Source organism: Chiloscyllium plagiosum, chromosome 9, assembly GCF_004010195.1.
Source record: "Chiloscyllium plagiosum isolate BGI_BamShark_2017 chromosome 9, ASM401019v2, whole genome shotgun sequence".
Classification (NCBI taxonomy): Eukaryota; Metazoa; Chordata; class Chondrichthyes; order Orectolobiformes; family Hemiscylliidae; genus Chiloscyllium; species Chiloscyllium plagiosum.
This window is the reverse complement of record NC_057718.1, coordinates 33,845,186-33,857,811: the sequence shown is the minus strand read 5'-3', so window position 1 is coordinate 33,857,811 and position 12,626 is coordinate 33,845,186. Positions and strand designations below refer to the sequence as shown.

Sequence of the window (12,626 nt, the reverse complement as noted above, 5' to 3'; positions counted from 1 at the left end):
GATCCCCTGTACAATAGGTTTCAAGATGCCTTTCACATAGCGAGAGAGATTCTCACATAGGGTCCCATTGCCCGACACGATGGGACGTCCCGGTGTGTTGGCTTTGTGTACCTTTGGAAGGCAGTAGAAGTCACCTACACGAGAAGTACGTGGGATGAAGGCGCGTAGGGAACTCTGAAGGACTGGATCCAAAGTTCTGATCAGTGTGTTTGATTCTCGGGTGTGTTCTTTGGTCGGATCAGCTGGTAGTTGCTTGTAGTTGTTCCTGGTTGTTCAGTTGTCGGTACACTTCCTTGCCGTAATCTGTTCTATTCTGAATGACAATGGCTCCTCCTTTATCTGCTGGTTTGATGACAATGTTGTGATTGATTTTGAGAGCCTGGATGGCATTGCATTGGGAACGGGTGATGTTTTGCTCTACCTTATGGGTACGGCTGATGAATCTGGCATTTATATATTTCCTGACAGTTTGAGCATACATGTCAAGCCCAGGGCAGCGGCCCTCCGGTGGGGTCCATGTTGACACCTTCTTTGGTCGCTCCTCTACAGATCCCTGTGATGACTGTTCTAGTTCACCAATGGGCTCAGTGGGATCACTGCCGGCACCTTGAAAGAATTCCCGGAGTCTCATTCGTCTGATGAACTCCTCTGTGTCTGCTGCCAGAACCAACGGGTCCATTTTGGTTGTTGTTTTAAGTGTGTCCAACAGAAAGGCGGCAGTAGTGATCAGAGTGGGTTCTATCTTGATTATATGTTTTTGGAAATATGTCTCTTGATTAAACTTAAAATATAAGCCATAACTATTAATTTAATCTGGGGCAGTGTTTTGTAGAGGAATAGAGTTATTTTCTGGGTCTGTAGATTATGAAAGAGCAAAACTGGCCTTTAGTACAGTGACGTGTACTTCTTGTCAGATGTGGGAGTTTAAAGAGAGTTTAAGGGTTACTGCGGATTATATCTGCCATAAATACTGTTGGATGCAAATCTTATCAGATCAAATGGATCGGTTGGAGAGACAGATAGAAGCGATGAGGAGTTTCCAACAGCAACAGTATGTGATGGATGGCAGTTATAGGAAGAGGGGAAAGTCTCCGATACAGTCACATAGATGGGTTAACTCCAGGAAAGGTAAGAGAGGTAGGCACCAGTGCAGGAGTCTTTTGTGGATATACCCATTTCAAACAGGTATGCTGTTTTGGAAAATGTAGGGGGTGATGGATTCTCAGGGGAACATCGCACGAACAGCCAAGTTTCTGGAATTGAGACTGGCTTGAATGCAACGAGGGGTAAGTCAGCTTCCGAGAGATCAATTGTGTTACGGGATTCTGTAGTCAGGAGGTACAGACAGACATTTCTGTGGCCAGCAGTTTAAAATCAGAATGGTGTGTTGCTTCCCTGGTGCCAGGATCAAGGATGTCTCAGAGAGGGTGCAGAATGATCTCATGGGGGAGAGGGGCCAGCAAGAGGTTATTGTCCACATTGGAACCAACGACACAGGAAGGGAAAAGGTTGAGATTCTGAAGGGAGATTAGAGAGAGCTAGGCAGAAATTTAAAAAGGAGGTCCTCGAGAGTAGTAATGTCTGGATTACTCCCGGTGCTACGAGCTAGTGAGGGCGGGAATAGGAAGATAGAGCAGATGAATGCATGGCTGAGGAACTGGTGTATGGGAGAAGGATTCACATTTTTGGATCATTGGAATCTCTTTTAGGGTAGAAGTGACCCGTACAAGAAGAATGGATTGCACCTAAATTGGAAAGGGAACAATATACTGGCAGGGAAATTTGTTAAGAGCTGCTCGGGAGGATTTAAACTAGTAAGGTGGTGTGGGGGGGGGGGGGGGGGGGTTTGGGACCCAGGGAGATAGTGGGGAAAGAGATCAATCTGAGACTGGTACAGTTGAGAATAGAAGCGAGTCAAACAGTCAGGGCAAGCAGGGACAAGGGAGGACTAATAAATTAAACTGCATTTACTTCAATACACGAGGCCTAACCAGGAAAGCAGATGAACTCAGAGCACGGTTAGGAACATGGGACTGGGATATCATAGCAATTACAGAAACATGGCTCAGGAATGGACAGGACTGGCAGCTTAATGTTCCAGGATACAAATGCTACAAGAAGGATAGAAAGGGAGGCGAGAGAGGAGGGGGAGTGGCATTTTTGATAAGGGATAACAGTACAGCTGTATTGAGGGAGGATATTCGCGGAAATACATCCAGGGAAGTTATTTTAGGTGGTACTGAGAAATAAGAAAGGGATGATCACCTTATTGGGATTGTATTAGACACCCCCTAACAGTCAGAGAGAAATTGAGAAACAAACTTGTAAGGAGATTTCAGCTATCTGTAAGAATAATAGGGTGGTTATGGAAGGGGATTTTAACTTGCCAAACATGGGCTGAGACTGCTATAGTGTTAAGGGTTTAGATGGAGAGGAATTTGTTAAGTATGTACAAGAAACTTTTCTGATTCAGTATGTGGATGCACCTACTAGAGAAGGTGCAAAACTTGACCTACTCTTGGGAAATAAGGCAGGGCAGGTGACTGAGGTGTCAGTGGGGGAGCACTTTGGGACCAGCGACCATAATTAAAATAGTGATGGAAAAGGATAGACCAGATCTAAAAGTTGAAGTTCTAAACTGGAAAAAGACCAATTTTGATGGTATTAGACAAGAACTTTCGAAAGCTGATTGGGGGGCAGATGTTCACAGGTAAAGAGACGGCTGGAAAATGGGAAGCCTTCTGAAATGAGATAATGAGAATCCAGACAAAGTATATTCCTGTTAGGGTGAAAGGAAAGGCTGGTAGATATAGGGAATGTTGGATGACTAAAGAAATTGAGGGTTTGGTTAAGAAAAAGAAGGAAGCATATGTAAGGTATGGGCATGATAGATCGAGTGAATCCTTAGAAGAGTATAAAGGAAGTAGGAGTATACTTATGAGGGAAATCAGGAGGGCAAAAAAGGGACATGAAACAGCTTTGCAAATAGAATTAAGGAGATTCCAAAGGGTTTTTACAAATACATTAATGACATAACGGTACCTAGGCAGAGAATAGGGCCCCTCAAAGATCAGCAAGACGGCCTTTGTGTGGAGCCGCAGAAAATGGGGGAGATACTAAATGAGTATTTTGCATCAGTATTTGCTGTGGAAAAGGACATGGAAGATATAGACTGTAGGGAGATAGATGGTGACATCTTGCAAAATGTCCAGGTTACAGAGGAGAAAGTGCTGGATGTCTTGGAATGGGTAAAAGTGGATAAACCCCCAGGACCTGATCAGGTGTACCCAAGAACTCTGTGGGAAGCTAGAGAAGTGATTGCTGGGCCTCTTGCTGAGATATTTGTATCATCGATAGTCACAGGTGAGGTGCCGGAAGACTGGAGGTTGGCTAACATGGTGCCACTGTTTAAGAAGGGTGGTAAGGACAAGCCAGGGAACTATAGATCAGTGAGCCTGACCTCAATGGTGGGCAAGTTGTTGGAGGAAATCCTGAGGGACAGGATGGACATGTATTTGGAAAGGCAAAGACTGATTATGGATAGTCAACATGGCTTTGTGTGTGGGAAATCATGTCTCTCAAACTTGATTGAGTTTTTTGAAGAAGTAACAAAGAGGATTGATGAGAGCAGAGCGGTAGATGTGATCTATATGGACTTCAGTAAGGCGTTCAACAAGGTTCCCCATGGGAGACTGATCAGCAAGGTTAGATCTCATGGAATACAGGAAGAACTAGCCATTTGGATACAGAACTGGCTCAAAGGTAGAAGACAGAGAATGGCGGTGAAGGGTTGTTTTTCAGACTGGAGGCTTGTGACCAGTGGAGTGCCACAAGGATCGGTGCTGGGTCCTCTACTTTTTGTCATTTACATAAATGATTTGGATGCGAGCATAAGCGGTACAGTTAGTAAATTTGCAGATGACACCAAAATTAGAGGTGTAAAGAAGAGGTTACCTCACATTACAACAGGATCTTGACCAGATGGGCCAATGGGCTGAGAAGTGGCAGATGGAGTTTAATTCAGATAAATGCAAGGTGCTGCATTTTGTGGCCTTGGAGTGCAGGTTCATAGCTCCTTGAAAGAAAAGTCGCAGGTAGACAGGATAATGAAGGCGGCGTTTGCTATGCTTTCTTTTATTGATCAGAGTATTGAGTATAGTAGTTGGGACGTCATGTTGCGGCTGTACAGGACATTAGTTAGGCCACTGTTGGAATATTGCGTGCAATTCTGGTCTCCTTCCTATTGGAAAGATGTTGTGAAACTTGAAAGGGTTCAGAAAAGGTTTACAAGGATGTTGCCAGGGTTGGAGGATTTGGGAGAGGCTGAACAGGCTGGGGCTGTTTTCGCTGGAGCATCAGGGGCTGAGGGGTGATCTTATAGAGGTTTATAAAATTATGAGGGGCATGGATAGAGTAAATAGGCAAAGTCTTTTCCCTGGGGTCGGGGAGTCCAGAACGAGAGAACATAGGTTTAGGGTGAGAGGGGAAAGATATAAAAGAGACCTAAGGAGCAACTTTTTCACAAAAGGTGGTACGGGTATGGAATGAGCTCCCAGAGGAAGTGGTGGAGGCAGATACAATTGCAACATTTAAGAGGTATTTGGATGGGTATATGAATAGGAAAGGTTTGGAGGGATATGGGCCGGGTGCTGGCAGGTGGGACTAGATTGGGTTGAGATATCTGGTCGGTATGGACGGGTTGGACCGAAGGGTCTGTTTCCGTGCTGTACATCTCTATGACTCCATGTACTTGCAGTGACAAGTTATAGTGTACTATGCTGGAATGCAGTCTTTTGCCCTTGTGTTGTATTCAGGATGCATTTGAGATGTTCGCTCGTTGCACTGGTTTTCTACAGTCATTCGTGTGTAACTGTTCGATGACTGGGTAATCATGTGACTGAGACTCTTCCACAATTGATAGTATTTTATTGTTGTTACACGTATTATCAGAATCTTCCTAGATTCAGACTTGCATCAAATCCTGAAACCACTATTATAGGAATTCTGTATTTGTAATTTTCAGAATTTTAAAAGGACTGAATCCTTTTAACAAATTCCTTTTTGCACTTGACTTATGCTCACTTCACTTGTCCCATCAACAAAAACATGGAGATCACAGTATCTTGGCATAAGCCAAAAATTAGGTTAACAATGTAAATGAAAGCATTGGCATTGACTAGCTAGAAAAAAAGTACACACCTGCGTAATAGAAGGGACTATAAAAAGATACATAATGTAAACAGTAAAATGTAGTAAAATCCAATTTAAATGTGGTGAAAAGATGTATGCTGTGAAAAATCAGCAAATCACCCCTTTGGAAAATTAAGTTGCTTGTTATTAGGGTCAAAATCAAACAATAACATGCAGCAATAATTTAAGTTTAGCTGAGCCAAATGTGAACTTTTTGCATAATTATATTCCAATTATCTCACTCAGAAAAACTTTTCTTTTAAGGTACTTATTTTTAAACAGATTTTTCTCAAGAAAATTGTTTTTAGTTTTTTTTTAAAAGTGTGGATGGATTAAAAAACTGTACTTGGTTTTAAAATATTAAACAATTTTTATATTTAAACATTATTGACTACTTGTGTTGCTTGCCGTAACTAATTGGTTGTTCAAACCCTCATCTGTGCCTTTCATTCTCTCGACACTATTGCAACATTCTTATGCCTGGCCTCCCAATTGCATCTTCTGTACATTTAACGTTGTCCAAATCTCTATTACCATACCTTGCGCCAAGCCTCTTTTACACACTATCTGTGCTCACTAACCTACAGTGAATATGCTTCCGAAAAGAAACTGAGTCGGTTCGGCCGGTACTAATTGGAGGTTAGAAGAAAAACAAAAAATTCTTAGGGAGCTTGATAGGGTAGATGTTATTTCCCCTTGAGAGAGTCCAGAGGATATAATCTCAGAATTAAGAATCACCCATTTAAAACAGATGAGGCAGTGTTTATTCTCTCAGACATCTGGGGAATCTTTTACTGCAGAGCTGTTGGAGCTGGGTTATAAAGGATATCCAAGGCTGAGTCAGACTTTTTTTAAAATCAGTACAGGAATCAAGGGTTATGGGGAATAGGAAAGAAAGTAGAGTTGAGGATCATCATGTCAGCCATGATCGCACTGAATGACAGAACAGACTCGACAGGAGTCGAAATATGCCATTTCGCCCATGTCTTGTGGTCTTCAAGTAGCTCCCATCTCAATTTTGAAATTCTCTTCCTTGTTTTCAAAATCCCTCTTTTGCATTGCCTATCCCTATTTATTTAACTTCCTTAAGGTATACAACCCTCTGAGATATCTGTGACTTTCAATTCTGGCCTCTTGCACACTCCTAATTTTCTTTAACTCCATCAATGGCAGCCAGGCTATCAGCAACTGCTTAGAATCTAAGCCCTGGAATTTTCTCCCTGAATCTGTTTCCATAGTTCATTCTCCTCCTTTAAAGCCTAGCTGTTGAACAAGCTGTTGCTTACTTATCTCAACACCTCAAGTAGCTCAGCAAAGTTTGTTTGATAATTGTTCCTGCAAACTGTCATGGGAGGTTTTACTACATTCATTTTGCTATATAAATGCAAGTTGTTGTTAGTATAGAAGTAGAAAATGAAGAATCAAGATTGTAAAAATTACTTCCAATGTTTATTGGCAGAGATTGAACACTTGTTATTTTACCTTAATAGTGAAATAATTTGCGGGCAGTTTTGCCAAGAACTTCACAAAACTAAAGATCTAAAGAAATGGCTTTCCATTCTGGGTGTAAACCATGGCAATTGGATAAAAGCCATGAAAGGAAAAAATAAATTGTACCATTAAATCTGCCAACACTTGGACAGATGTGAGAATTCACAAAAAAAACACAACCATCTTTAAATTTTAACAGGAAAATTTAAATATATTGACTTTAAAAAAACTGAATAAATTACTCCTAATTTAGTACTGACTTGGAATAAAATTCAAACTTACTGAGTTGCCAACCATATTTTGGCCCTGGTGCAACCTATGATGTCATGCAACTCTTTGGGAAGGCTTGAATTCATCCTTTGTTTTGTGTCAAAGAAAGATCGCAGTAAATGAAGTGCCTGAATAAATGAAAGCAAAACAACAAGTTATTGGCTCCACTGACAGCATATGCTTAATTTAATAAAATTCTAACCTTGGCAGCTGACAGGTATGTGACAACTCTTCAGCATTTTCTCAAAATTAACTTGAAAGACACACAAAAGTGCGTGTGGTTTACAAGCTAAAGGTGATTACAATTTGTAATGAAATCCACAGAGGGTTAATGTACTATGATGGTCTTTAATTTAAACGTATTAACTTTGAAAGCAATATCCCTGTGAACCTCCTTCAGGGAGAGAAATCTGCCAATCTTACCTGGAGTGGCCAACTTGTTATGAACCTAGAGTTATAAATAGGCGACTTTTAACTGATATGGTCTAGAAGTCCCTCAATTGTATCCAAATGCAAGCAAGAGTCTAATATGAATAAAATTGGATATAACAGCTGGCTTCAACTTTGGCATCTGATACAACAAAAGCAAAATTCATCCAGTCAACTCTGCAAAGATTCTGCCAGTTGGATATCTCCTACTGATTACATCTTCACACTCAATATTACTTGAAGGAAACATTGAATATCATTTGAAAATAACACTGATACTAGCAAGGGTGCAGAATGTACTCGTCAGAATGATGTCAATGCCCATCAAGCATGACTTGCTAACACTACGTCTGCCCAAGTTAACAGAGGTTTGAAGGACAATCTGTCACACTTGGCTTGCAACAGGTGCTGCAATAACCAACACGAGGGAAAACCCTGTTTAAAGTAAACAGCCTGGACATTAGCACACTGACCAGAAGCTGAACTGGAGAAGTCATATAAGTATTATAGCTACAACAGCAGGTTAGAAGCTAAAACTCCTTCAACAATCATCTCACCTCCTGAGTCTCCAGTGCTTGTCTTATTATCTACAAGGCCTAAATCAAGAGGGTAATGGAATATTTCTCACTTGCCTGAATGAGTGCAGCTCTAATAGCACTTAAGAAACTTTACATCATCGTGGGCAAATTAGCTCACTTAACTGGCTTCATTTCCACACATTCATTCCCTCCACTACCAATGTCAGTAGCAACAGTGCGTGCCATCTACAAGATGCACTGCAGAAATTTTAAAAGAATCCTTAGACAGAACCTTTCAAACCCATGACCACTCTCATTTTGAAAGACAAAAACAGAAGGTAAATGGAAACATCACCACTTGTATACCCAAAATAAAGATGCCAATCTTGTGAAGGTACAACACGATTGGAACAGTGTGTACATTAAACGGCAGCATCAGAAAGCATACAATCCTAGGCAATTCCACAATGATCGACTCAGATCAATCATTTGCTGTCCTGAATGGTGGTGGACAATTAAATAACTGATTTGACAAAGATCGTAAATATAACAGTTTTATACAAGTGAAATATTTGGCATTTATCTACTGCAAGTCATCTGAGGTCAAATGTAAAGCTGATAACATTAGTTATATCTGGTAGCCATAATAGCCCAGACATTGCAGTGGTAATGGCAGAGAAACTGGTGGTGTTTTCCATTAATGCTTCACTGAAGTTGACAGCCACTTTTGGAATTTGCTCAGAAGCAGAATAACAGAATACTAGAAGTTGCTGTCAGCGATTCAATCTTCCTCCGAAGGCTGTGCTTTAATACCATCAGCCAAAAGCAGTGAATTGGGAAAACATTTCCTTTTATGTTGCTGGTCTTGGTGTGAAACCCTTGTAAAAAGTTTCATTCATTGACTGAGGGGTATCTATGTTTTTAAACAGTGTACTAACTTCATAATTTATACTAAAAGCCTCTCAGTCACCGTGAAAGTTAATTTTACATTTGTAGAACCTCAATACCAATATTAAAAATCTGCATAGTTTTAAAATGTTGTTTTCACTTATAATTATTTGAACCATTTAATAATATTAAATTTTTAGACTTAAAAATAAAAAAATGAAGGCTTTCAGTATTTTAAATTTTGTTTTGCAGTTTGATTGGCTGCTGATCCAGCTTGCCTATGACTCCAATAGGACCCTGTAATGCCATGTTGGTGAACTGACTGGCCTCTATCCTTGACACATAGTCAAGGTATCAAAACATTATGCTAGATGCCTGGAAGTCCCCTTGATTTGGCACCAGATTTAAAACTACAACAGGATAGGGGAAGACATGCCACAAAAGATTGCTTCGTCTGTTGGCAGCTTTCTTTGATGTCAACCACAAACACAGTTGTTTTATTGCTGATCATAAAATCTAGTCCGTTTTATTGAAACATCTTCCAAATGCAGTAACCTGTTATAGTTTAACCCATCAAGGTTACAGGAATGCAACGAAAATCCCAAAAAACTCAATCCCATTTGTTTGCCAGCCCATCAAAATATTTCCAGAGCAGTTTCAAAACCCAATCCAGAATCACAAAAAGCTGGCTCAAACATTTAGAATTAGAAGATCCAGGAACACAGATTACAACAGGATCTGGACCAGCTGGGCCAATGGGCCGAGAAGTGGCAGATGGAGTTTAATTCAGATAAAGGCGAGGTGCTGCATTTTGGGAAAGCAAATCTTAGTAGGGCTTATACACTTACTGGTAAGGTCCCAGGGAATGTTGCTGAGCAAAGAGACCTTGGAGTGCAGGTTCATAGCTCCTGGAAAGTGGAGTCGCAGGTAGATAGGATAGTGAAGAAGGCGTTTGGTATGCTTTCCTTTATTGGTCAGAGTATTGAGTACTGGAGTTGGGAGGTCATGTTGCAGCTGTACAGGACATTGGTTCGGCCACTGTTGGGAGTCCAGAACTAGAGGGCATAGGTTTAGCGTGAGAGGGGAAAAATATAAAAGAGACCTAAGGGGCAACTTTTTCACGCAGAGAGTGGTGCATGTATGGAATGAGCTGCCAGAGGAAGTGGTGGAGGCTGGTACAATTGCAACGTTTAAAAGGCATTTGATGGGTATATAAATAGGAAGGGTTTGGAGGGCAGGTGGGACTAGATTGAGTTGGGATATCTGGTTGGCATGGATTGGTTAGACCGCAGGGTCTGTTTCCATGCTGTACATCTCTATAACTCTATGACTCTAACTGAAATGGTGCATGGGTCCCACACATCAGCTTTGGCTTAGGGCTCGTATTGTCACTTCTGAATCAGAATATTATGTGCTCTGAATATGTAATTTAGGCTTGGTACCCAATGCATTACTAAGGAAGTGCTGCATTTTATCTGTTTCAAACATTTAGATGGGATGTTAAGCCATGGTCCTGTCTGCCTCCTAATTGGAATTAGGAGATATTTGCTGTGGCTTGACTAACATTTAAATCATTAAACATATAGATTAGAAGGTGTAAGAAGAACATATTTCCTTCCCTATATGGCATTAGTAAACCAGATGAGCTTTTATGACAAATGATCATAGTGTCATGGAATGCAATTTTCTCCTGCCTAGAGTTGGCTGGAACTGTAAATAATTTGGTCAGTTGGGCCCAAAGAGAAATTCACCCTGAATAATTAAGTGCTAAGTGAGAAGGTCCATCAGGGACTTGTCAATTAGGGCCCTTAACTCGCCACCAGTCTGATTACTTGCCTGTATTCCTGATGAAGGGCTTTTGCCCGAAACGTCGATTTACTGCCCCTGGGATGCTGCCTGAACTGCTGTGCTCTTCCAGACCACTAATCCAGAATCTGGTTTCCAGCATCTGCAGTCATTGTTTTTACCTACCTGATTACTTGCCTTCTCAATTGGTAGAAAAAGTCAGAAGTCACACATCACCAGGTTATAGTCCAATACAAAACAAAAAATGCTGGATATCACGGGTCAGACAGCATCCACGGAGATGACTTCTCATGAGAGCTGAACAAAAGTATGGAGGGGACAGCATTAATGCTGTAATGTTTCTTTTTTTGGGTGGAGGGGAGGTTGCGTGCTGCTGGGAATAGTGGGTGTAGGGTGCCGGTGAATAAAAGATGTTTATAATTCGGATTAAATTATTGGAATGTGAGAATGGCAGAACTGTGGTTTGTCTTCTGCCAGATATGAAAGGACAGTAAGTGGGATGGGGGCATAACAACATTCCCACCCACTTTGATAGGGCCCTCAACCACAACCAAGCTACCATCTGTGCTTCTGCTCTTGTTCTTCCCATCACTCTCAACAGGGTGATTGGGTCCCCCTCGTCTTCATTTTTCATCCCACCAGCCTCCACATTCAAAGGATCATTCTCTGCCATTTCAGACAACTCCAACAGAAGGTCAGAACCAATCACATCCAACCCTTACTCCCCCCAGTCTGCATTTCGCAGGGATCACTCCTAGTGATCACTCCAAGGACATCCTAGTCCATTCCACAACCAACACCAACTCCCCTCTCCATGGCACCTTCCCATTTAACCACAGAAATGCAATACCTGCCCTTTCACCTCTTCCCTGCTCACCATCCAAGTGCCTAAACAGACTTTCCAGATGAAGCAGTATTTCACCTGGATCTCCTCCAATCGTGTGGATTGTATTCGCTGCACCCAATATGGCCTACTCTACACTGGAGAAACCAAACACAGACTGGGTGACTGCTTTGCTGAACACTTCCATCGGTGCGCAAGCAGGACCCTGACCTTCTCGTTGCTGGTTATTTTAACACAGCATTCTGTTCACATGCCCACATGTCTGTCTTCGGCATGCTGCAGAGTTCCAGTGAATCCCAGCACAAACTGGAGGAACAACCTCTTATCTTCAGACTCGGTACTTTACAGCCTTCTGGGCTTAATATGGAGTTCAACACCTTTAAATTGTGAACATTTCTTTCAGCTTGTTATCATGTCCACCCCTTCCCTCATCCCAGTTACTGTCCTTTCAAGTGTGGCAGGAGACACGCCATTGTTCTGACATTCTCACAATCAGACCACTCATTCTGAACTTTCAATATATCTTTTCTTCACTGGCACCCAACGCCACCATCCCCAGCTCCTCCCTGCCCCAAACCAAAGCATAAATGCTGTACCCTCCACACTTTACTTCAATTCTTATAGAGACATCTAGACCTGAAACATTAGCTTGCTGTCTTTCCATGGGTGTTGTCTGATCCGCTGTGAGTGCCAGCATATTTTGTTTTCAGTACAGATTCCAGCATCTGCAGTAATATGCTCCAGCATCATAGTCCAACAAGTTTATTTATAATCACAAGCTTTCGGACCGCTGCTCCTTTGTCATGTAGAGTGGAAGGAAGTGCACAGGAACAGAATATATATCCACCTATATATTCTGGGCTTGTGCATCTCCCTCCATGCCACCTGATGAAGGAGCAGTGCTCCGAAAGCTTGTGATTTTAAATCAACCTGTTGGACTAAAACTGGTGTTGTGTGCCTTCTGATTTTGTCCACCCCAGTTCAACACCAGCATCTCCACATCATGGCAGGAAAAAATGGTTAATTTTGGCTGACCTCAGTCTAACTTGCAGTTTCCAGCAAGGTAGGGCTTCACATCAACATCAAGGCCAGCAAATCACTGAGAACCTCCTTGGTCAGTCCTTAACAAGCTGAATGGATATTGATATAACAAGCTCTTACTAGGGGTGTCCAAGAGTCACTTGCAACTC

At 41.7% G+C, this 12,626-nt stretch overlaps 1 protein-coding gene and 1 long non-coding RNA gene across 4 annotated transcripts in view; one reads left to right on the top strand and one right to left on the bottom strand.

The window, feature by feature from the left end:
* Nucleotides 1-12,626, bottom strand: part of LOC122552759 (thyroid adenoma-associated protein homolog) — a 381,744-nt gene that overhangs the window by 142,346 nt on the left and 226,772 nt on the right. For all 3 annotated transcript variants that reach the window (XM_043695687.1, XM_043695686.1, XM_043695688.1), the window contains one exon: nt 6,964-7,079. In XM_043695687.1, coding sequence (XP_043551622.1) covers nt 6,964-7,079 — 116 coding nt within the window. The remainder of the gene's footprint in view (nt 1-6,963; nt 7,080-12,626) is intronic.
* The window catches only part of LOC122552760, a 92,416-nt gene that overhangs the window by 77,162 nt on the left and 2,628 nt on the right, over nt 1-12,626 (top strand). The gene's annotated exons all lie outside the window — the stretch shown is intronic.